We start from the raw sequence: 18,584 nt of genomic DNA, 5'->3' as shown, positions 1-18,584 counted from the left end.
CTTTGCCAAAATGCCTGCTTTTAGTATCCTTTTCAGGGTTTCACCCTTCTCAGGTCTGTAAAGAAAAATAACTTGCTGTTAGGAAATATAAAAAGGCAAATTTCTCCTCATTTGATGTTTTGATTCTCTATTAAGGGATTACATTTTGAAACATGCTTATTAATATGAAACAGTTTTAAACTGTGTGATTTGTATATGTGTGGGTCTTAATGCTGTAAGATAATTGTTTCTGTTGATGTTGAATCAAGATTGGGCTGCATAATCAGAAAAATGAAATGACTGTTATGTGGAAGTTTCCATGTAACATATGGTCGATAATTGTTAGCCCATCTCATCATTATATGATACTTGAGGTTATAGTGATAAAAACAATCAAGCAAGTTAACTGACTTCAGTCTTCTTCTACCTGCAAAGCTATTGGCTTAATCATGCTCCTCCTCCTACAATGTATCTGCAAACACTGGACAGTGCAGCTGGCATGTTCACTTCCTGTTATTTATAACCTCTGAAGGCAGAAGAGAAAAATCAGAGCCTGCTTACTCAGAGGAGCAACAAGCAATGGATCCCAAAAGCCAGAGGGTGAAGCTTAATGATGGCCATTTCATTCCTGTCCTGGGATTTGGAACCTATGCACCTGAGGAGGTAAGAGTAGTGTTTTGGGGTTGAGATATAATAGTTTTATGTCACATCCATAAATAGTGGATGTGACATGAGTGGAAAGGGACTTGGGTTGTCAAGCGATGAGTTCCTGTGTGACCCTGGGAGGATCACATGGTTCCACTAACCAGGAGAGAAGATCCAGGCTCCACTCTGCATCAGGGTCTGAGGCTGTGATCACCTGCAAATTACTCTGAGTCCCCCTCCAATTTCCATCTCTTTCCCAGCTTAGCAGAAAATGTGAGATTCGGCTCTCGAGAACACTGACTGTCAGCTACTTTGCTTTGAGGGAGATTGCAATGGCCAGGTTTCTCTATATATTTCATTAATTCCAGAACTCTTCCCTCTTTCCAAAAAGACATGACCCAGAGAACTATTGAGGTAAAATTTCCTGAAAAGGAGGTGACAGAAAACTAATGGGAAGAATTGCTTTTCTACTGCGGGGTGCCTGCTCCATTTCAGGAAAGATACACTAGCTGTGTTTTGCCTTGTACTTCTGTTCCTGCTTGGAAATGTCTCCTAATGGAAGCTTTAGTATCATTTGAGGGGATAAGCTACTATCTTACATCCAACTTTGAATTCTTGGGATTTTCAGTGTCTTTTCATTATAGTCTGCAATACTCAGGCCTGAGAGGTGTTAGTGAACACATCTCTAGACCTGACACCAGAGAGTTTGCTGTCCATCTTGTCTTTAGAGTATGTAGTTGTGACAAGGGACTGGTCCTGAAACTTTGAGTATCACTTTTCTAATTTCTAAAACAGAAGACAATATTCAGAGACATTTTGCAGACAAAATACAGGGCTTGTTTACTTGTAGTGCAAAGTGTGATGAGGAGAGGGAAGGGCCCAGGTCATTACTGAAGCTCATTTGTTCATTTCTTAGTACATCCCACAAGGCAAGTGATCTTAAGGAAAACCAGGACTGAGATCCAACAGAGGAAAGTTAGACCAAACATCTACCTTCTTGAAAATAAAAGATTCTGAATTATAGAAACATAAATACAATATTATTCAGCCTTAAAAGGAAAGTCAATCTCACCATTTTCAACCACACAGATGAACCTGGAGAACATTAAATGAAATAATCCAGGCATAGAGAACAAATATTTCATGATATTTTTATAGGTGGAATCTAAACAAATTGACTCATAGAAGCATAGAGACATAGTGCTCAGAAACTAAGGACAAGGCTCTCAAGAATGGAAAGATGTTTGTCAATGGTACAGACCTTCACTTATAAGATACATAAGGCTGGAGACCGGATATACAGCATGGTGACTCTAGTTAATAATAATAGATTCTTTTTGAGATTTGCTAAGAGCATAAATCTTAAATGTTCTCACCACACACAAAAGCAACGTATGTGGGGTCATGGATCTTCTGGTAGCTTAATTGTGGTAATCATTTGCAATGTATAATTATATGAGAACATCACTTTTTACAGCTTGAATAGATAGTTTTAGATGTATTCTGTGTGGCTTCACTTGTAGACAGAGGTCTCAAAAGCTTTCACCTGGTTTCTTGACGCTTTTGAAGTGAATTGAAGTGAAAGTCTCTCAGTTGTGTTCGACTCTTTGTGACCCTATGCACTGTACAGTCCATGGAATTCTCTAGGCCAGAATACTGGAGTGGGTAGCGTTCCCCTTCTCCAGGAGATCTTACCAACCCAGGGATCAAACCCATGTCTCCTGCGTTGCAGGCAGATCTTTGCCAGCTGAGCCACAAGAGAAGCCCTTTGATGCTTTTACCATGCCCTCATACTTTACTTGATTTTGCCCCAGACATCTCACAGTGTAAGTTGTATACATGACTACAACTTGATTTCGAGTCCTTTGGATTGTATCAGCAAATGACTGAACCTGGAGGTGGTCTTGGGTCCTCTGTCTTATAACTGAGATCAACCACTGGTCACTTGGGGTTGAAGGGTTCCTGGGTGTCCATTTAAACACTGACCAGGAACATTCAGATAAACTGTCGTGGGTTCATCACCACACACTTGCAGAATGAACCAAATGCATGAGGAAATGTTGGTTCTTGAGATGATCAGTCTCATGCCTTAGCAATCTCTTAATCATGTGGATATTCAACTTCTACCTTTGTTATTCATGTAGGTTCCTAAGAGTGAAGCTCTGGAGGCCACCAAATTTGCTATAGAGATTGGGTTCCACCATGTAGACAGTGCTCATTTGTATCAAAATGAAGAGCAGGTTGGCCAGGCCATTCGAAGCAAGATTGCAGATGGCACTGTGAAGAGAGAAGACATATTCTACACTTCAAAGGTGCTGTGTGTGGTGTGTGTGTGTGTACGTATGTACAAGTGATTGTGTGAAGGTGACGGGTAATAGGATCAGTAGTTAGGTGAATGTTGTTTATTGATACAGCTTTTTTTTTGCACATATTTACATCTTAAATCTAGAATCCTCTTCTCCTCCCCCTCCTAAAAGAGAGAGTGATTATAACTATTTCATCATTGCTGTGTTCAAATTTCAATTTTAATTTAAAGTCACTTTACTTCTCTGAACCTACCAGAGTGGTGTGATTTAGTATGGGCTAATGAGTCAAACAGAAAGATGTACGATTAGATTATCGTTTCCTTATCATCTGGGAGACTTTCTCAAATTTCTTCACATTCTGAATCTCAGATCTCAGCTCCATCAGTAAGAGAGCATTAGGGCTTCACTTTGTATATTACACAAGATCTAGTCAAAGTGTGTAGAATTAAGTTCTGCACATGTTAATATGTTCAAAGCACCTTCCCCTAGGTTATATAATACTAATTAATTCTGAGAAGATTGAGTATTTGATCAAATTAGGCTGTCTTCTGAATATCTTTCAAACATAATTCAGATGATGGGCTTGGTAGTTATTTGATAAGGTTATTTATATTTTGATTCATTTCATTCTTTTGTGAATAGTGGAGTGATGATAAATTCAAATAATGAAGTTTACATGGGTAGGTTAGACTTAAAATTGAACTCTAGAAGAAAGGGGGCCATTTTTTAGTGGTCATCCATTTTGAATCAATAAGAAATGTCTAATTATTAAGTGAAATGAGACAAACAAAATTAGCTACAGCACTCATTTCACGCACCTTACTTTGTTTAACCTCTGCAGCTTTGGTGCACTTCCCTTCGACCAGAATTGGTCCAACCAGCCTTGGAAAAGTCACTGAAAAATCTTCAACTGGACTATGTTGATCTCTATATTATTCATTCTCCAGTGTCCCTGAAGGTTAGCAATCTGCTTTTGTATTCAATCAAATTTTTTTTTTCTTGCCTCAGAGTGCTTATAAACTTGGATGGATGGTTGACTTAAGATTTTCTTAGTAGGTTGAAGAGATGATTGCACTAGAGTAGAATCCCCCAAATAATCATTTCTGATAACCTTTTTACTGAGCTTCCTTGAATATTTAATTCTGTCACATGCCTCCCAGAGAAAAGCATTCAATAATAATCTCATATGCTTTGCTCAAAAACTTGAGAAAATATAAATGGACATTGTTAGCACACTTCCCTGATTATGACTTCTGAATCTCTTGGGGATTTCATGAACACAGTTTACTACAGATTGATGAGCAATGACACTGCCTCACACTTGCACAGTCTGAGTTGTTCCCCCTTTCACTCTTTCAAGGGGAGCAGATTTGGTGGTGCTCCCTCTGGGTGGGTCTAAACCTCTCAGCCTTTAGAGCGACTTGAGAGACATTCCCTACACTGTTGCCTGACTTCACGATGAGGATTATAGACTGTACTTAGCCATTAAGAACTGCAACGGGAATTTCCTGGCAGTACAGTGGCTAGGATTCCATACTTTCACTGCTGAGGCAAGTCAAGTTGAGGTAAGGAGTTCTGGGAACTAAGATCCAGCAGGCTGTATCAAAAAACAAAACAACAGCAACAACAAAATAAATGTATTACGTAGAACTCTTGATTTTAAGTTACAGAAGTCTACTCAAGCCATCCTATGCAGAAGAGTCTCTTTGACTATGAAGATGGCACATCCCAGCCATGGATAGATATAAAGATTTGCAATACTCTTCAGTAATGTAACCCTTTTAAAAAATCTCTTATCCTGTCGTTACTCTTGCTTTGCTTTATTTTCACTGAACACTTTCCATTAGTGGCAAATATAGCCTTGGGGCAACTCAAGGTTCATACTCATGAAATTTGAGAGCATGTCTGGATCTTCTACATTCCGTATCCACCTAAACAGAGTCTTGCTGTTTCATGTGCCTGTCCTAGTGCATCAGATGCTCAGAGGGAAAAGGAAGTCTGATTATCTAGCCCAGGTCAAGTTTGCAATCTTTAATCTGGAAATAAAGCCATGTAATTTACTCCCATTCCCAGCGTGAGAGGCATTTTGCAAGAGCAAAGTATGAGGAGCAGACAAAAATTCACATGTCACTGAGAGTCCCCATTACAATGTATGAAAATTATATTCATTAAAACATATGTTAGGTGTAAGAGATTAGTGGGATCCTGCCTCCTGAAGACATTTCTCATAACTCCATTTGCAAATCACTTTTCTATTATTGGTATCTCGAATATTGCTTTACCTATCTTATAGAGGTTTAGTGCCTGGTCTAGACATGCTCGGCAGCCTAGCTAAATGTGGAGAAATCATTTGGTAACAGCTCTGCAATGATTGCTTCTATTCCAGCCAGGGAATGAATTTGTTCCAAAAGATGAAAGTGGAAAACTGATATTTGACTCGGTGGATCTCTGTCACACGTGGGAGGTGAGTCTGGGGAGAAGAAAACCCAGATGAGGAGCTAGGTGGGGGAAACTTCTTTCATTTCTTCGACCTGTGAGAATGGGCTGTGGACCATCAGACTCAGCAGTTCAGGAACTTAAGGGCTGGGATGCTGGGGTTGTGGGGAGGAACCATTGCTGAAATGTACACAGAGAAGAACAGTGGAAGAGAATATGGGGCAGTGAAGACAGGCATCTCTTTCCTTCCTTTTGATATGTCTTCTCTGGGTTTTTTCTAACTAGGAGATGGTAATTCTTCTTGTGTCATAACCCTCTTCTTTTTTCTTTCTTAAAATCAATGTTAATTCTTGACATGAGACACTTTTTACAGATTTTTTCCAACTTTTATTCTTGATCTATCATTCACTGCAAGTGACTGTAACCGCCCCTCCCTCCCAGGCCCTGGAGAAGTGTAAAGATGCAGGGCTGGCCAAGTCCATCGGGGTGTCCAACTTCAACCACAAGCAGCTGGAGAAAATCCTGAACAAGCCGGGGCTCAAGTACAAGCCGGTCTGCAACCAGGTGAGCAGCTCGGCTCCTCTCCCTCTTGCTCTTCAGAACCTCCTCCTTGCACTGGAGCCTGATATCTGTCTGTCCTCTCCTCCTATTCATCCGACCTTTGTGTACAGAAGATTCCAGACAACTGAGCCTCTCTCTGGATGGTGTGAATAGAATCCATAATAGTATCTTTGATAAAATCTGGGTGGAACTTATGTGGAGGACTTCCTGCTAAGTTGTGGTAGGACTTGAGGGAAGCTAATGGATGTGAGGGGAAGGGGGTTAGACTAGTCCTCCAGAACTTAGAGGGAGGAGGTCTTTCCCTGAGTTGAAAGGCTGATCACTAATCAGATGGGAAAGTGCCTCAGAGGGAACTGTGTATAGGATGGAAGACCACGAAAACACGGAATGAGAAGTAAATAACAAAGGGAAAAATCAGCAGAGATAGGTGTTAAGTGTTTGTGTGGGGTCTATGTCCATAGGATGCCTGAAAACTTACTCTTGGTGTCTCTACATTCATTGGTCTTCATCATGGAGCACAGTACAGAAAAGTTTGCTGGAGGTGATGAAGGTCTGTCAAGTCAGACGGATGAAGTTAAAGGCTTATGGTGATACTATCTGTAGATATTCACTCAGGAGCATTTACTTATCTTAGAGCACATCTTATCATTTACTCAGTCTTGGACTGGTTCTCCCATCAATGTCCATCATAAAATGAACTGACTAAGCACACCTTGTCTATGTCTGTTTCAGCACTCTTACTTTTTTTACTCTATTTTTACTTTATTGTGGTGACAAACCATGAGATCTAACCTCAGAAAAAATATTTAAGCATTCAGTACAATACAGTGTTGTTTACTATACAGACAGTGGTGTACAGCAGATCTAGAATTTATTCATCTTGTATAATTGAGACTTCACACGCATGATTAACAAATCTGGATTCCTCCTTCCTCCCAACCCCTGGTGACCATCTCTCTAATGTTTAATTCTAAGTTGGACCTATCTATATATATAACTGAGATGTGATATATATGTCATGTAATCTTTATCCTGGTGAAATGGCCTTATTTCAAATGTACCATAATGTCTTTAATGTACAACTTGAAGTCAAGGGTAAAGAATCTCCTATAGCAGAATTCTTTGCAAGCTGAGTGTAGCTTATAAAAATCAAGAAATATACATATATCAATTATATATTTTTTAATCTCATAAATTAAAATATTAATGTGATTCTAACATCAATTTTGTCCTTATTTTTTATTATGAAAAATGTCAGATATTAGAAGAGTTAAGATTACAACAGGGAATATAAATATATTTAATTTTATGTATTTATTATGTATTATATATTTAATAAATAAAGATCTATAACACTTTGTTGACCTATATCTTATGTGGTTCCCATGTCACACTGAGCCACGTTTCTCAAGGTCTTTTCACCTAGAATGACCACCGAAGCATTCTGTTACCAAAATATCTAGACAAGCTTTTGACAGATACACTGTATCTCGTTGTTTTGTGACATTAATTAGAATGCATGTGCATGTGCTCAGTCATGTCTGGCTTTTTGCGACCCTGTGGACTGTAGCCTGCAGGCTCCTCTGTTCACGGAACAAGAATACTAGAGTGGGTTGCCATGCCCTCCTCCAGGGGATCTTCCTGACCCAGGGATCAAACCTGCATCTCTCACATTGGCAGGTGGGTTCTTTACAACTAGCACCACCTGGAAGCCTCCACACTTATTCCTATAAGACAGGGTAAAACTTAACTCCTTGTCACTAATTGTCAGTTTCTGAGAAAGGATTTATTGTAATAATCATCAGCCCTGGAGGTAAATATTTTTGTTCTTTCCACCTCTCTTATCACTAGGGCTTCAGGGATTTTTATTTACTCTGTGCTATACTTGTTTTCACTCATGATTCCTTCTGATGCTTAAGTCTACCCAAATGTCACCAGTTTTTTTTGTCTTTCAGTCATTTGTCCATAAGTCTTTGTGCAATTTCTTGCTGTCTGGCACAGTCTGATGTCCACAGTTCTGAGAGCTCTTTTCCTGTCCCAGATCTGGAATTAGTCATGTGTCCTGGTGGTGTCCAGCAACCGAGATCTGGTTCCTAGAGTTGCTTTTTCTCAAGAATGTCATTATTTTTCTTTTTATCTTTTCAACAGAGAGCAATAAAATTTCTTTTTTTAAAAAATATCATGACTTCAGGTTGATGTTTTAAGTTGTAATTTGATGTGACACAATAATCTTTGTAATATTAATATATTCTTTTCATATAAACTGACACTCATCTATCTTCCATTCTACAGGTGGAATGTCACCCTTACCTCAACCAGAGCAAACTGTTAGAGTTCTGCAAGTCACATGATATTGTCCTAGTTGCTTATGCTGCTCTGGGATCCCAACTATTATCAGAATGGTATGAACATCACTGAAAACAACAAAGAGATTCTCTAAAACTCAGTTTTTGAAGAACTATCTTTATCATAATGTAACAGTGCTCTGGAGATAACTCTCATTTGGCAGGGGAAGAGAAGAGAGATGGGAGAAACCCTTCTCTTTTGTCTTCCCATCCATCACCCAGCCAATTTTTACATATCATGTATCTTGTTGTAAAATTTTAAAATGCAAGTCTGCAAGAATTTTATATATAATTCCATAGTTGAGAACTAAGACAGAAACTTAACTCATGATTTACTTATTTATTAACTAATGAGCACATTACTAATGAAAAATTTTCAAGCTTCCCTTACCTTATGTCTAAAATCAGGATAATATTAAATACCTCCCAGGTCTATGATGACCAAAAAATAACAAATTGAATCATTTTAGTAAACATTTATTTGTAGGAGTATTGCATAATGCAAACAACAATGAAATGAATAGTTCTCATTTTTGGACAACTCAATTTTTATCAACACTTGAGAACAGCAAAAATTTAAAATTTTCCTGGTCTTCTCCATCTCATTTTCTTTTCATGCCCTTGTACTTACTTTAGAGCTGTGATTATAAGAGAAAAACAACTACTGAGAAGTAAAAACAGAAAAAAAAAAATTCCACAAGATTGGCATTACTGGTCTCAGAAGCATGCATCAAATGCCTGGGAGAGCTTTGTAAACACAGGCTGCCAGGTGCCACAGTTGAGTTCCTGATTCAGTTTGTCTGCAGTTAAGCCATGGAGTTTGCATTTCTAGAAAGATCCCAGGTGCTGCTGATGCTGCTGGCTCAGGGACCACACTTTGAGAAGCATCGGTCTAGAGTGAACATACTTGGTCTGTTTGAGAAGCCTCCTTAGAAACTGAGTACTTAGTCTCAGCTCCTCAGCATTTCTGAATTTCCTTCCAGGGTGAACTCAAACAATCCTGTTCTCTTGGAGGACCTGGTTCTCTCTGCCATTGCCAAAAAGCACAAGCAAACCCCAGCTCTGGTTGCCCTTCGCTACCAGATACAACGTGGGGTTGTGGTTCTGGCCAAGAGTTTCAACAAGAAGCGGATCAAGGAGAACATGCAGGTGATGATGAGTGGGGTTGTGGGCAGAGGACTCCTAGGGAATATCCTTCACGAGGGTCATTCTTTGTCCATCTCTCAAGACTTTTCTTGAGTCAAGACAAGTTACCTATTCTTCTCAATGCATGAATGTGTTGTGTGGCAACAGGAGAAGTGTTATGGCTGGAGAGGGTTCAGGTTGGACAGAAAACAGATTTTTGTTTCAGCATTACATCAACCATTTATTCTATCACCTTGGGCAAATGACATCTCATTTTCTTTGTTCTCAGTTGACAAAATTGCGTTATGTGATTTTCATAGATCATTTAGGCTGCTCTAACAGACACCACATTGTGTGGCATAGAAACAATTGAACTTTGTAGTCTCACAGTTCTAGAGGTGGAGATCCGAGATCAGGGTGCCCATGTGGTCAGGTGAGGGTCCTCCTCCAGGTCATAGGCTTCTCCTTGTATCTTAACTTGGTGGAGGGGGCAGCAGAGCTCTCCTAAGTCTCTTATATGAATATGATATTGTTTAACTCATTCATGAGGGCCCCACCATCATAACCTAATTTAAGGGCCCATTTCTAACACCATCACAGTGGGATGAGGTTTCCAACATGTAAATCTGGGGGACACACAAGTTATAGCAGTGTTCTTGAACCTCTAAATTATCATGATTTTATTTTACATTTACCTGAATAGTAATGTAGCTTCATTTTTATACATTTAATCTCCATGAATTTTTGTTGTTGCAAATTTCCTATTCAAGGCTGTGCCAATTTTTGCTGAGTTGTCCTTTGATTTGTGTGTAGGAGACCATTATTGTACTCTTAGCCATGGCTATAAGGAAACTCTCCCCAGTTTTAGGATTTAATACAGAGATTAGTGATGCTTCTCTTGTTTCCATAGTTTGACGATCAGCCTGAACTCAGCCCAGCTGTTGTCCTCTTGGCTGGGCTCTCTCGTGCATTTGCAGTTCAGTGCAGAGCACCTCGGTAGTTCTGCTTTAGCAGGTGGATGTGGCTCTTGTCACAGGAGCCTGCACTCCTTTCCATCTAGTTTTTCATATATGTTTGCCTAGACTGTGGTCAGCTAATCTAGTCTTCATCTCAGCACAGTGCTATGATCCGCAGTCAGTGAGTGGGGAAAAACCCTCTTCATGTCTGGACTCAGGTTACAGCTCAGGTCAAGTCAAGGGGAAGGGAAATTGTCCCCTGAAAAACGGTTTCCTTTAAAATTTGATTCTGTAATATAGCTGGAACTGATTTTCTAATAAGACATGAAAAGATAAATATATATATATATGTACATATATATATTTAAATGGAAATCTAAAGGTCCGTATTTTTCTACAGATTTTCGTTGTCAACTCTGTCGTATATCAAGTGTCCATAAGTACATTTCTGACCTCTCTTCTATTTAACTACTCAGTTTTCTGTACTTATTATAGTGGAAAATAAGTCTTGCTTTTCTGAATGGTATATTCTCCTTCCTTAAAGAGATATTTGCTACTTTTCACTAGCTGTTCCTTGATGTAAATTTACTATCATTTTCCCAACTCTCAGGAAAGAATGCATGTTTAAGTCTTAGGTTCATGGTGCATTGAAACACTAGGATGCTTTGGAGAAAACTGATTTCTTTTCAAAATTGAGATTTCCATGCTATGGTTATGAGATGAATTTCTAATTATTTAGGTGTGCTTTAATATTTTAAGCAGATTTCATAACTTATCTCCTTAAATGCTTTACGTAATCCTTTTTGGTTAGATTTACTCATAGATAATGAATAAGTTTAATATGGGATTATTGGGTAGGTTTTTGGACGGAGGCATCCTCCTTACAATCCTTATTAAGTTCAAAGTTATATCATATTTAGGGGGTGTTGGGAAGAAGAAAAACAGTTTAATGCACGGTGAAATGCAGGTATTTTGTCTGAATTGTCCAACTGCCCCTCTGTTTTTGAAAGAAGATATGTGTTTTTTAATTTTCTGTCTCAAATAATTCACTTAGAAAGACAAGAGACTGATGCACTATAATCTGTTTAAGGTGGACAGAAAAGAAGGTGTAGGAAGGAGAGGTGAGAACTCAGCAGAGGGTCCCAGGCTCGTTCACCCGGAAGCTGATGACAGACATGGCTTCCCTGTCCCCTCTTCTTTCTTCATCTAGCCGGAAGTCCTCCAGTCCCCAGGGGGAGGCCAGCTCCTTGGGAGAGAGGTTAATGTGATTCTTCCTTTCTTCCAGGTGTTTGACTTTGAACTGACTCCAGAGGATATGAAAGCAATCGATGGCCTCAATCGTAATATAAGATACTATGATTTTCAACAGTAAGTAACTTGTATATGTTACACACACAGTTTTCTCTAGCATATAGCTCAGCAGAGGAATAAGCTTTCTTAAAACTTAGTTTTAGGGAGGATGTCCTGATTTCCAGCATAGGAGTAAACCAGGGGCTTCCTGCAGACCTCAGACCAGAGGTTTCCTCCAGGGCTCCATTTATCACCAACAGAAATGTGATTGGGGCCCAGGACAACCCATAAGTAAGATCCCCAAATTTGACGTTGCGGTGAATTCACAACGTTGTGCCTGTAATCCGTGCCTGGTGTACCTCCTTTCAGGGCTGAGCGACCTAGTAGACACCGAGAGCACAGTGCCTGCAGCCCACTGTTCTTCCAGGCACCTACATGAATATTTCACCTTTAAATCGTTGTAAAATCAGGAGGCAATGATAAATAAGGACTGTGTAATAAAGAATCCATCTTGGATTACGTTCATGTTTATCCTAAGGTATGTGTATGGGCAGTTGTGTCTGACTCCTTTTGGCCCAGGAACTGTAGCCCTCCAGGCTCCTCTGTCCATGGGATTTTCCAGCAAGAATACTGGAGTGGGTTGCCATTTTCTTATCTAGGGGATAAGATCTTCCCAACTCGGGGATCAAACCCACATTTTCAGCATCTCCTGCATTGGCAAGTGGATTCTTTAACAGTGAGCCACCCAGGAGTCCACATGTTTATCCTAACACAGTTGGAAATGTACTGCTGATGTTTTTTGGAGGAGGGACCCACGAAGGCCAACAAGCATTATTGCTGAGTAGTCACAGTGGGCCTGCTTGCACCCCCTCCTCCTAGTGTCTGATGGTTTTTCTCCCTAATGGGCATTTCTGGTACCAAGACACCATCCATTTCATCCAAATCGATCCCTTTCCTCCCTGTTACAACACATTTCTTCATCCTTGTAATGTCACCAAATGAATGGCAAGTAGATCATGAGCTTAACTGACCCTCCAGAGAGTGACTGCTGTGTCCTTAGCAGGACACACCCTGGTAAGATCGTCTAGGTCTCTACTTTCTTGAGTCCAGACTGAATCTAGTGCTGCCTTTCTCCAACAGGGGTCCATTCCCTGGGGAAGCCCTACCTCCTTGATTTTGACTTAGTCACAAACCTAGGATTCCAGCTGCCTAATTACTGCAGGAGAATGTCAGGATTGAGAAGAAAGAGGGCTAATCAACCAGAGAGATATTGGAAAACATTTTAGAGAGAAGTAAATACAAATTAGTGATAAAATGAATATTTAGTTTCAAATGAAAGATCTCAAAACTCCTTCTTGCTCTTAAAGAAGATATTTATATGTACATATACATGTGTTTACAAGTATACCATGATTCTGAGAAAAGACATAATGATAAATGAAAGTTACTTTTCTGTTCTCAAAAACTTTTTTTTTTAATTTTATTTTATTTTATTTATTTATTTTTTAATTTTATTTTATTAGTTGGAGGCCAATTACTTCACAACATTTCAGTGGGTTTTGTCATACATTGACACGAATCAGCCATTGAGTTACACGTATTCCCCATCCCGATCCCCCCTCCCACCTCCCTCTCCACCCGACTCCTCTGGGTCCTCCCAGTGCACCAGGCCCGAGCACTCGTCTCATGCATCCCACCTGGGCTAGTGATCTGATTCACCATAGATAATATACATGCTGTTCTTTTGAAACATCCCACCCTCACCTTCTCCCACGGAGTTCAAAAGTCTGTTCTGTACTTCTGTGTTTCTTTTTCTGTTTTGCATATAGGGTTATCGTTACCATCTTTCTAAATTCCGTATATATGTGTTAGTATGCTGTAATGTTCTTTATCTTTCTGGCTTACTTCACTCTGTATAATGGGCTCCAGTTTCGTCCATCTCTGTTTTCTCCTGCACTATGGTGTGAGTGCCTAGACTTACTCCTCCTTGTGGGTTTATGTCAAGAGCACAACTTTTGGCACATGGAATTGCTCTGAATGCACTCTTTAATGAATTGAATTGAAAAGGACCATGTTAGAAAGATAAATCAGGTCATAAGAAAAGATAACAATAGTAATACTGTTGAATAAATAATGTGTTGTCATATAAAATAAGAAAATAGTAATCACAATTTATAGGTATGATTATTTAGGTGTATGTGGTATTTCTTCAGTTTAATAGTAATTCCTCAGTGGAGGCATCCTGTATTTTGAGTATGCTCAACATTTTTTCATGGAATGTTTATATGAAAAAGAGCAAGGTATTCCTTAACTGTGATTATTCTCATCACTTAGGGTGGAAAGTTCCACCTGTGTCTGAAATGACCTCCACAGTCAGCCCTAGGTCTTGTGCTCCCATATAAATTGTATGCAATTATATATTATATAAGTCACCGTGGAGTAATTATTACACGTGAATGTTGGGATTGGACACGCAGGTGCAGTGCGCACATGGAGCAGACACCTGGTGTGTGCTTGTTGGGGGAGAAGGAGGGAATGTTTTGTAGATTTCGAGTTTGAGCCCATTCTGACTGCATCAACAGAGTAATGCGCTCTATGACAACAAGACAGATTTAATAAATCAATTCTCCTCCCCTTTCAGGGCTATTGGTCACCCTGACTATCCATTTTCTGAAGAATATTGACTCTGTGAGGTGTCCACCATGCCTTCTACCTGAACGTCTTGCTTCTTGTGCTGTGAAGAGCATTTCTATACTTGGTGGAGATGTTTAAGTGTCTGAACTTTTGAAAGCTTGTTTTTCTTTAAAAATCTTTTATGAACTAATCAAGATTTCAAATATGGGTACTAGTTTTTCCTGATAACAAAATAATTTGAAAAATAAAGGGGAAAAGATAGAAAATAAAGATAACCCGATTAACCCATTTAATAAATTTGGTGCATTTTACTTTGTTGAAAATGAATCAATCTAAGAAAGAAATAGAACATTGTATTTGAGCCAGATTTGAGAACTATAACCCAGAAAACTCTGATAGCTCTTCTGTCTTCTAAAAGTCAAGGCACAGGGATGAAAGTTTTGGAGACAGAGGGCTCTACATGAAAAGACAAATTATTGACAGTGTACATAATACACATCTAAGTGTCATCATGTTGAGTCATGTGACCCCTTATAAGATTGAGAAGAAATTTATCTTTTAAGGAGCTATCTTAGTGATGCTGGGAGAAATGTGACTCTTTATGGTTGAGCAGGTCCTCACATTGATGGAAGAGGTCCGGTATATGTATAATGCAGACCCACAACCCACAGTGAGGAGAGAGGTGTGCAAAGGGCACAGAAGAATTTTTCATATTTAAATTTCTGCCATGAAATATAAATTTTATTTCATACCTTCATGACTCCCCTATACAAACGTGTGTTTCTGTTTATAATTAGAAATTATCTTCAACATGCAGGTTGTATACTTATGTTTTACTTAGCATAAGTTTTTTGTAAGCTATCAAGTGTTATCTGATGGTTGCCAAGGGTCAAGGGGTTGTCGGAGGGTTGGATGAGGAGGCTGGAGTTAGCCGGTGCAAGCTATTATATATGGAAAGGATTAACAAGAAAGTCCTACTGTATAGCACAGGGAACAATATTTATCTATGGTAAAACATAATGGAAAAGAATATGAAAAAAATGTATATATGTGTATAACTGAGTCACTTTTGTGTACATCAGCAATTGAATCAACATTGTCATTCAACTATACTTCAATAGAAAATAAACTAAAAAGTTACAGTATTATATTTAGCTTTTTATAATGCTTCTCAGGTGGCTCAGTGGTAAAGAATCCACCTGTCAGTGAAGGAGACACAGGTTTGATCTCTGGATAGGGAAGAGTCCCTGAAGAAGGAAATGCAAATTCAGTCCAGTATTTTTGCCTGGGAAATCCCAGGGACAGATCATCATGGGCTACAGTCCACGGGGTGGCAAAAAGTTGAACAAGATTTAATGACTGAGTATGCACACACGTTATAAAACAGTGCATCTTTTCAATTTATTTAATTTTTAAAAACTGTTAGCTCTTTATTGAAAACATTTTTATTGAGGTATAGTCGGTTTACAATGTTGTGTTAATTTCTGCTGTACAGCAAAACTATTCAGATGTGTATATATATTCACATATGTATGTATATATATACATTCTTTTTTATGCTAAACACTTTGATTAGTTATTATATGTTTAGCCATTCATTCATTGATTTATTCAGCACAAGTTTATTGAATATTTTTAGTAAGACTGTTTTATCAATAAAATGAATGACAAATTAAAATGAATTCTTGAGTCGATAGTCTAGAGGAGGCTGAGACTATGAATGAAATCAGGAGTATTTAGCTGTTAGAAATTAGTAAGTGCCTGTTGAGATAATTCTAGTCACTCTCTCACTTTTCTGTACATCTATCAGGCACTAACTACCCTTCATCCCACACAACTTTTCATCTGTACAACAAATAGCCTTACCCTGCAGAGACATATAGGGCATGTTTGCTACCATGTAATGTAAAGAAAACACCTCCCTCCCGAGAAAAGGAGGAATGCTGAGTGCCTACAGTCATTGATCCAGGATCCCTAGACACAAGGTTTTTCTCCTGTCACTCAACTCACTGAGTATTCAGGTATCACCTGAGACGTTCACTTCAACTTTAGAAATGGGGACCCAGGAACTAGCACAACACACTATATATGTGCACACCTAGTTATTACATTATAAAACCTCAGTTCAGTTCAGTCACTCAGTCGTGTCCAACTCTTTGTGACCCCATGGACTGAAGCATGCCATGCTTTCCTGTCCATCACCAACTCCCAGAGCCTGCTCAAACTTATATCCGTCGAGTCGGTGATGCCATACAACCATTTCATCCTCTGTCATCCTCCTCTCCTCCTGCCTTCAATCTTTCCCAGCATCAGGGTCTTTTCCAACGAGTCAGTTCTTTGCATCAGCTGGCCAAAGTAATGGAACTTCACCTTCAGCGTCAGTCCTTCCAATGAATATTCAGGACTGATTTCCTTTAGGATTGACTAGTTTCGTCTCCTCGCTGGTCAAGGGGCTCTCAAGAGTCTTCTCCGACACTGGAGTTCAAAAGCATCAGTTCTTCGGCTCTCAGCCTTCTTTATGGTCCAACACTCACATCCATACATGACTACTGGAGAAATCATAGCTTTGTCTAGACGGACCTTTGTTGGCTTAGACTAGACGGACCTTTGTTAGGGGTTGTAAACCCTAAGCCTATACAATGTTATATATCAATTATGTCTCAACAAAGCTGGAAAATGATACTCCTATTTTGGCTACAGGATTTGTTGTGGGTCCATTTGTTGTGGGTGATAAAGAGTCCATCTTCTATAAGCATCCATGAAACCAAGGCAAGGTGATTTGTAGGCTTTCAGGTCAGGTTAAAATCTTAGATTCTTCATAACTCTTCACTGTGAAATGAAGGAAAGAAAGCAGAGAGGAAACAGGCCTTGCTGGTAGTTGGGGGGTTGGGCACTTTTATAAGATGGTTAGAAAAGATTTTACTGAGCAAACATGAAGGCAAACAGTGATCTCTGTGGACAAGTGGGACACAGAACAGAAGACCTAAGTCCAGAAAGAGTCTCCTGTTACACTTAAGGGACAGCAAGTCAGCTGCCTCTGGAGGTAATGCATTCCTGTTATGGAGGTAATGCATTTCTGTGGGGACTCAGCCAATTTTGAGATAAATGTTCTTGACTTGGGCTTTCTTTCATGCTCTGCTTCAGAACTCAAACAGCTATCAAAGTTATCAATTTTCCGTTGACAACCCCCCTGCACTTTGCACCTAGCCAGGAGTTTCAGAACCTGAGGAAATTGCTGAATCATCTTTGAGATCATTGCTGTAATGGACTCTAAGAATTTGATGATGGTACTGAGTGATATGAGTAATAAGTGAAGCAAAAAAGCATCAGCTTGCCTCTTCACTCATCCTGAGGCCACATTTGAGATAGCTTTTATTCTTCAGTCTGGACCCACTCCATGACACATTAGTGAGGGAAGTGGATTTTACTAAAAATTCCAGGGTTACTCATTTCATCAAGCATTGTAATTAAACCATCGTAAATATTTTGGTTCTTTCCCCCCAAATTCCTACCAGGACAACAGTGTCTGCTCTCCTCTCTACATCCTCCCTCGCTTTCCCATCCCTTGTCCCTTGCAGCTCCCAGCTTCTCCCCCACCTTCCAAAGCAATGCCATTCTGATCATTGATCAGCACTTCCCCACACACAAGCCTCTGTCGAGTTCAAGTGTAATCTAGCTTTGCTCATACAGGACATGAAATACCCAACTCACACCGCAAATGCCTCATTAAACAAGAGACTACTTTCAAGAGACAAATACCACTGGCTCTATCATTTTATTTTTTCTAAAAATCATGACAGTATGCTGTTTGATGAGCAGATATTTGCTTTTCTCTCTATATGGGCAAGTCTCTTCTAGGTATTGAGTGAGGATAAATACAAGTCTAGGTTGTATGTTCTTCTGGTCAGAAGTTTTCATCTGGAGGGGGTCTACTTCCTGTAAAAACAATTTAGGAATGTGTGTCAGGCCTTTGTCTGTATCTATCAGGAAACTGTGAGTTCCCTGAATCTGTAGTGTGGGAGAATTATAGTCTAAATTGTTACCAGTTCCCTAGTCCTACAGCTATTCTTTGTTTCTACATCTTCACATTTCCCAATCATTAACTCTTGAGGCAGCATTTTACTTCAAAGGACAAGAAAGCAGAAGCTCGAAAATGGTTTCAGAGCTAGTCCTGGATGATCAGGGCAAGCCCTAATCTTGGTTTTTTTCCTAGAATACAGTATACTCTTCAGCTACCTTTTCTGAGAAAGATCAATTTCAAAACAGCCCAAATAAAATCAATTCCAAGAAAAACAAAGAACTCTATT

At 39.4% G+C, this 18,584-nt stretch overlaps 1 protein-coding gene across 2 annotated transcripts; it reads left to right on the top strand.

Moving 5' to 3' along the window:
* Window positions 1–509: 509 nt before the first annotated feature.
* Window positions 510–15,875, top strand: LOC136157855 (prostaglandin F synthase 1). 2 transcript variants are annotated; one of them, XM_065919614.1, is made up of 9 exons: window positions 510–642; window positions 2,769–2,936; window positions 3,772–3,888; window positions 5,317–5,394; window positions 5,808–5,930; window positions 8,220–8,329; window positions 9,256–9,421; window positions 11,639–11,721; window positions 14,285–15,869. In XM_065919614.1, exons 1-9 carry the CDS (start codon window positions 559–561, stop codon window positions 14,325–14,327), a joined length of 972 nt encoding a protein of 323 aa, XP_065775686.1. In that variant the 5' UTR covers window positions 510–558; the 3' UTR covers window positions 14,328–15,869. The 2 variants fall into 2 exon arrangements, with proteins under 2 accessions (XP_065775686.1, XP_065775687.1); XM_065919615.1 differs by lacking the exon at window positions 2,769–2,936 and having other exon boundaries at window positions 527–642; window positions 14,285–15,875.
* The last annotated feature ends 2,709 nt before the right edge of the window (window positions 15,876–18,584 follow it).

The sequence above is a fragment of the Muntiacus reevesi genome, chromosome 2 (genome assembly GCF_963930625.1).
Source record: "Muntiacus reevesi chromosome 2, mMunRee1.1, whole genome shotgun sequence".
NCBI classification, from domain to species: domain Eukaryota; kingdom Metazoa; phylum Chordata; class Mammalia; order Artiodactyla; family Cervidae; genus Muntiacus; species Muntiacus reevesi.
Note: the sequence above shows the minus strand (reverse complement) of the source record. Positions and strands in the feature narration are given on the sequence as shown.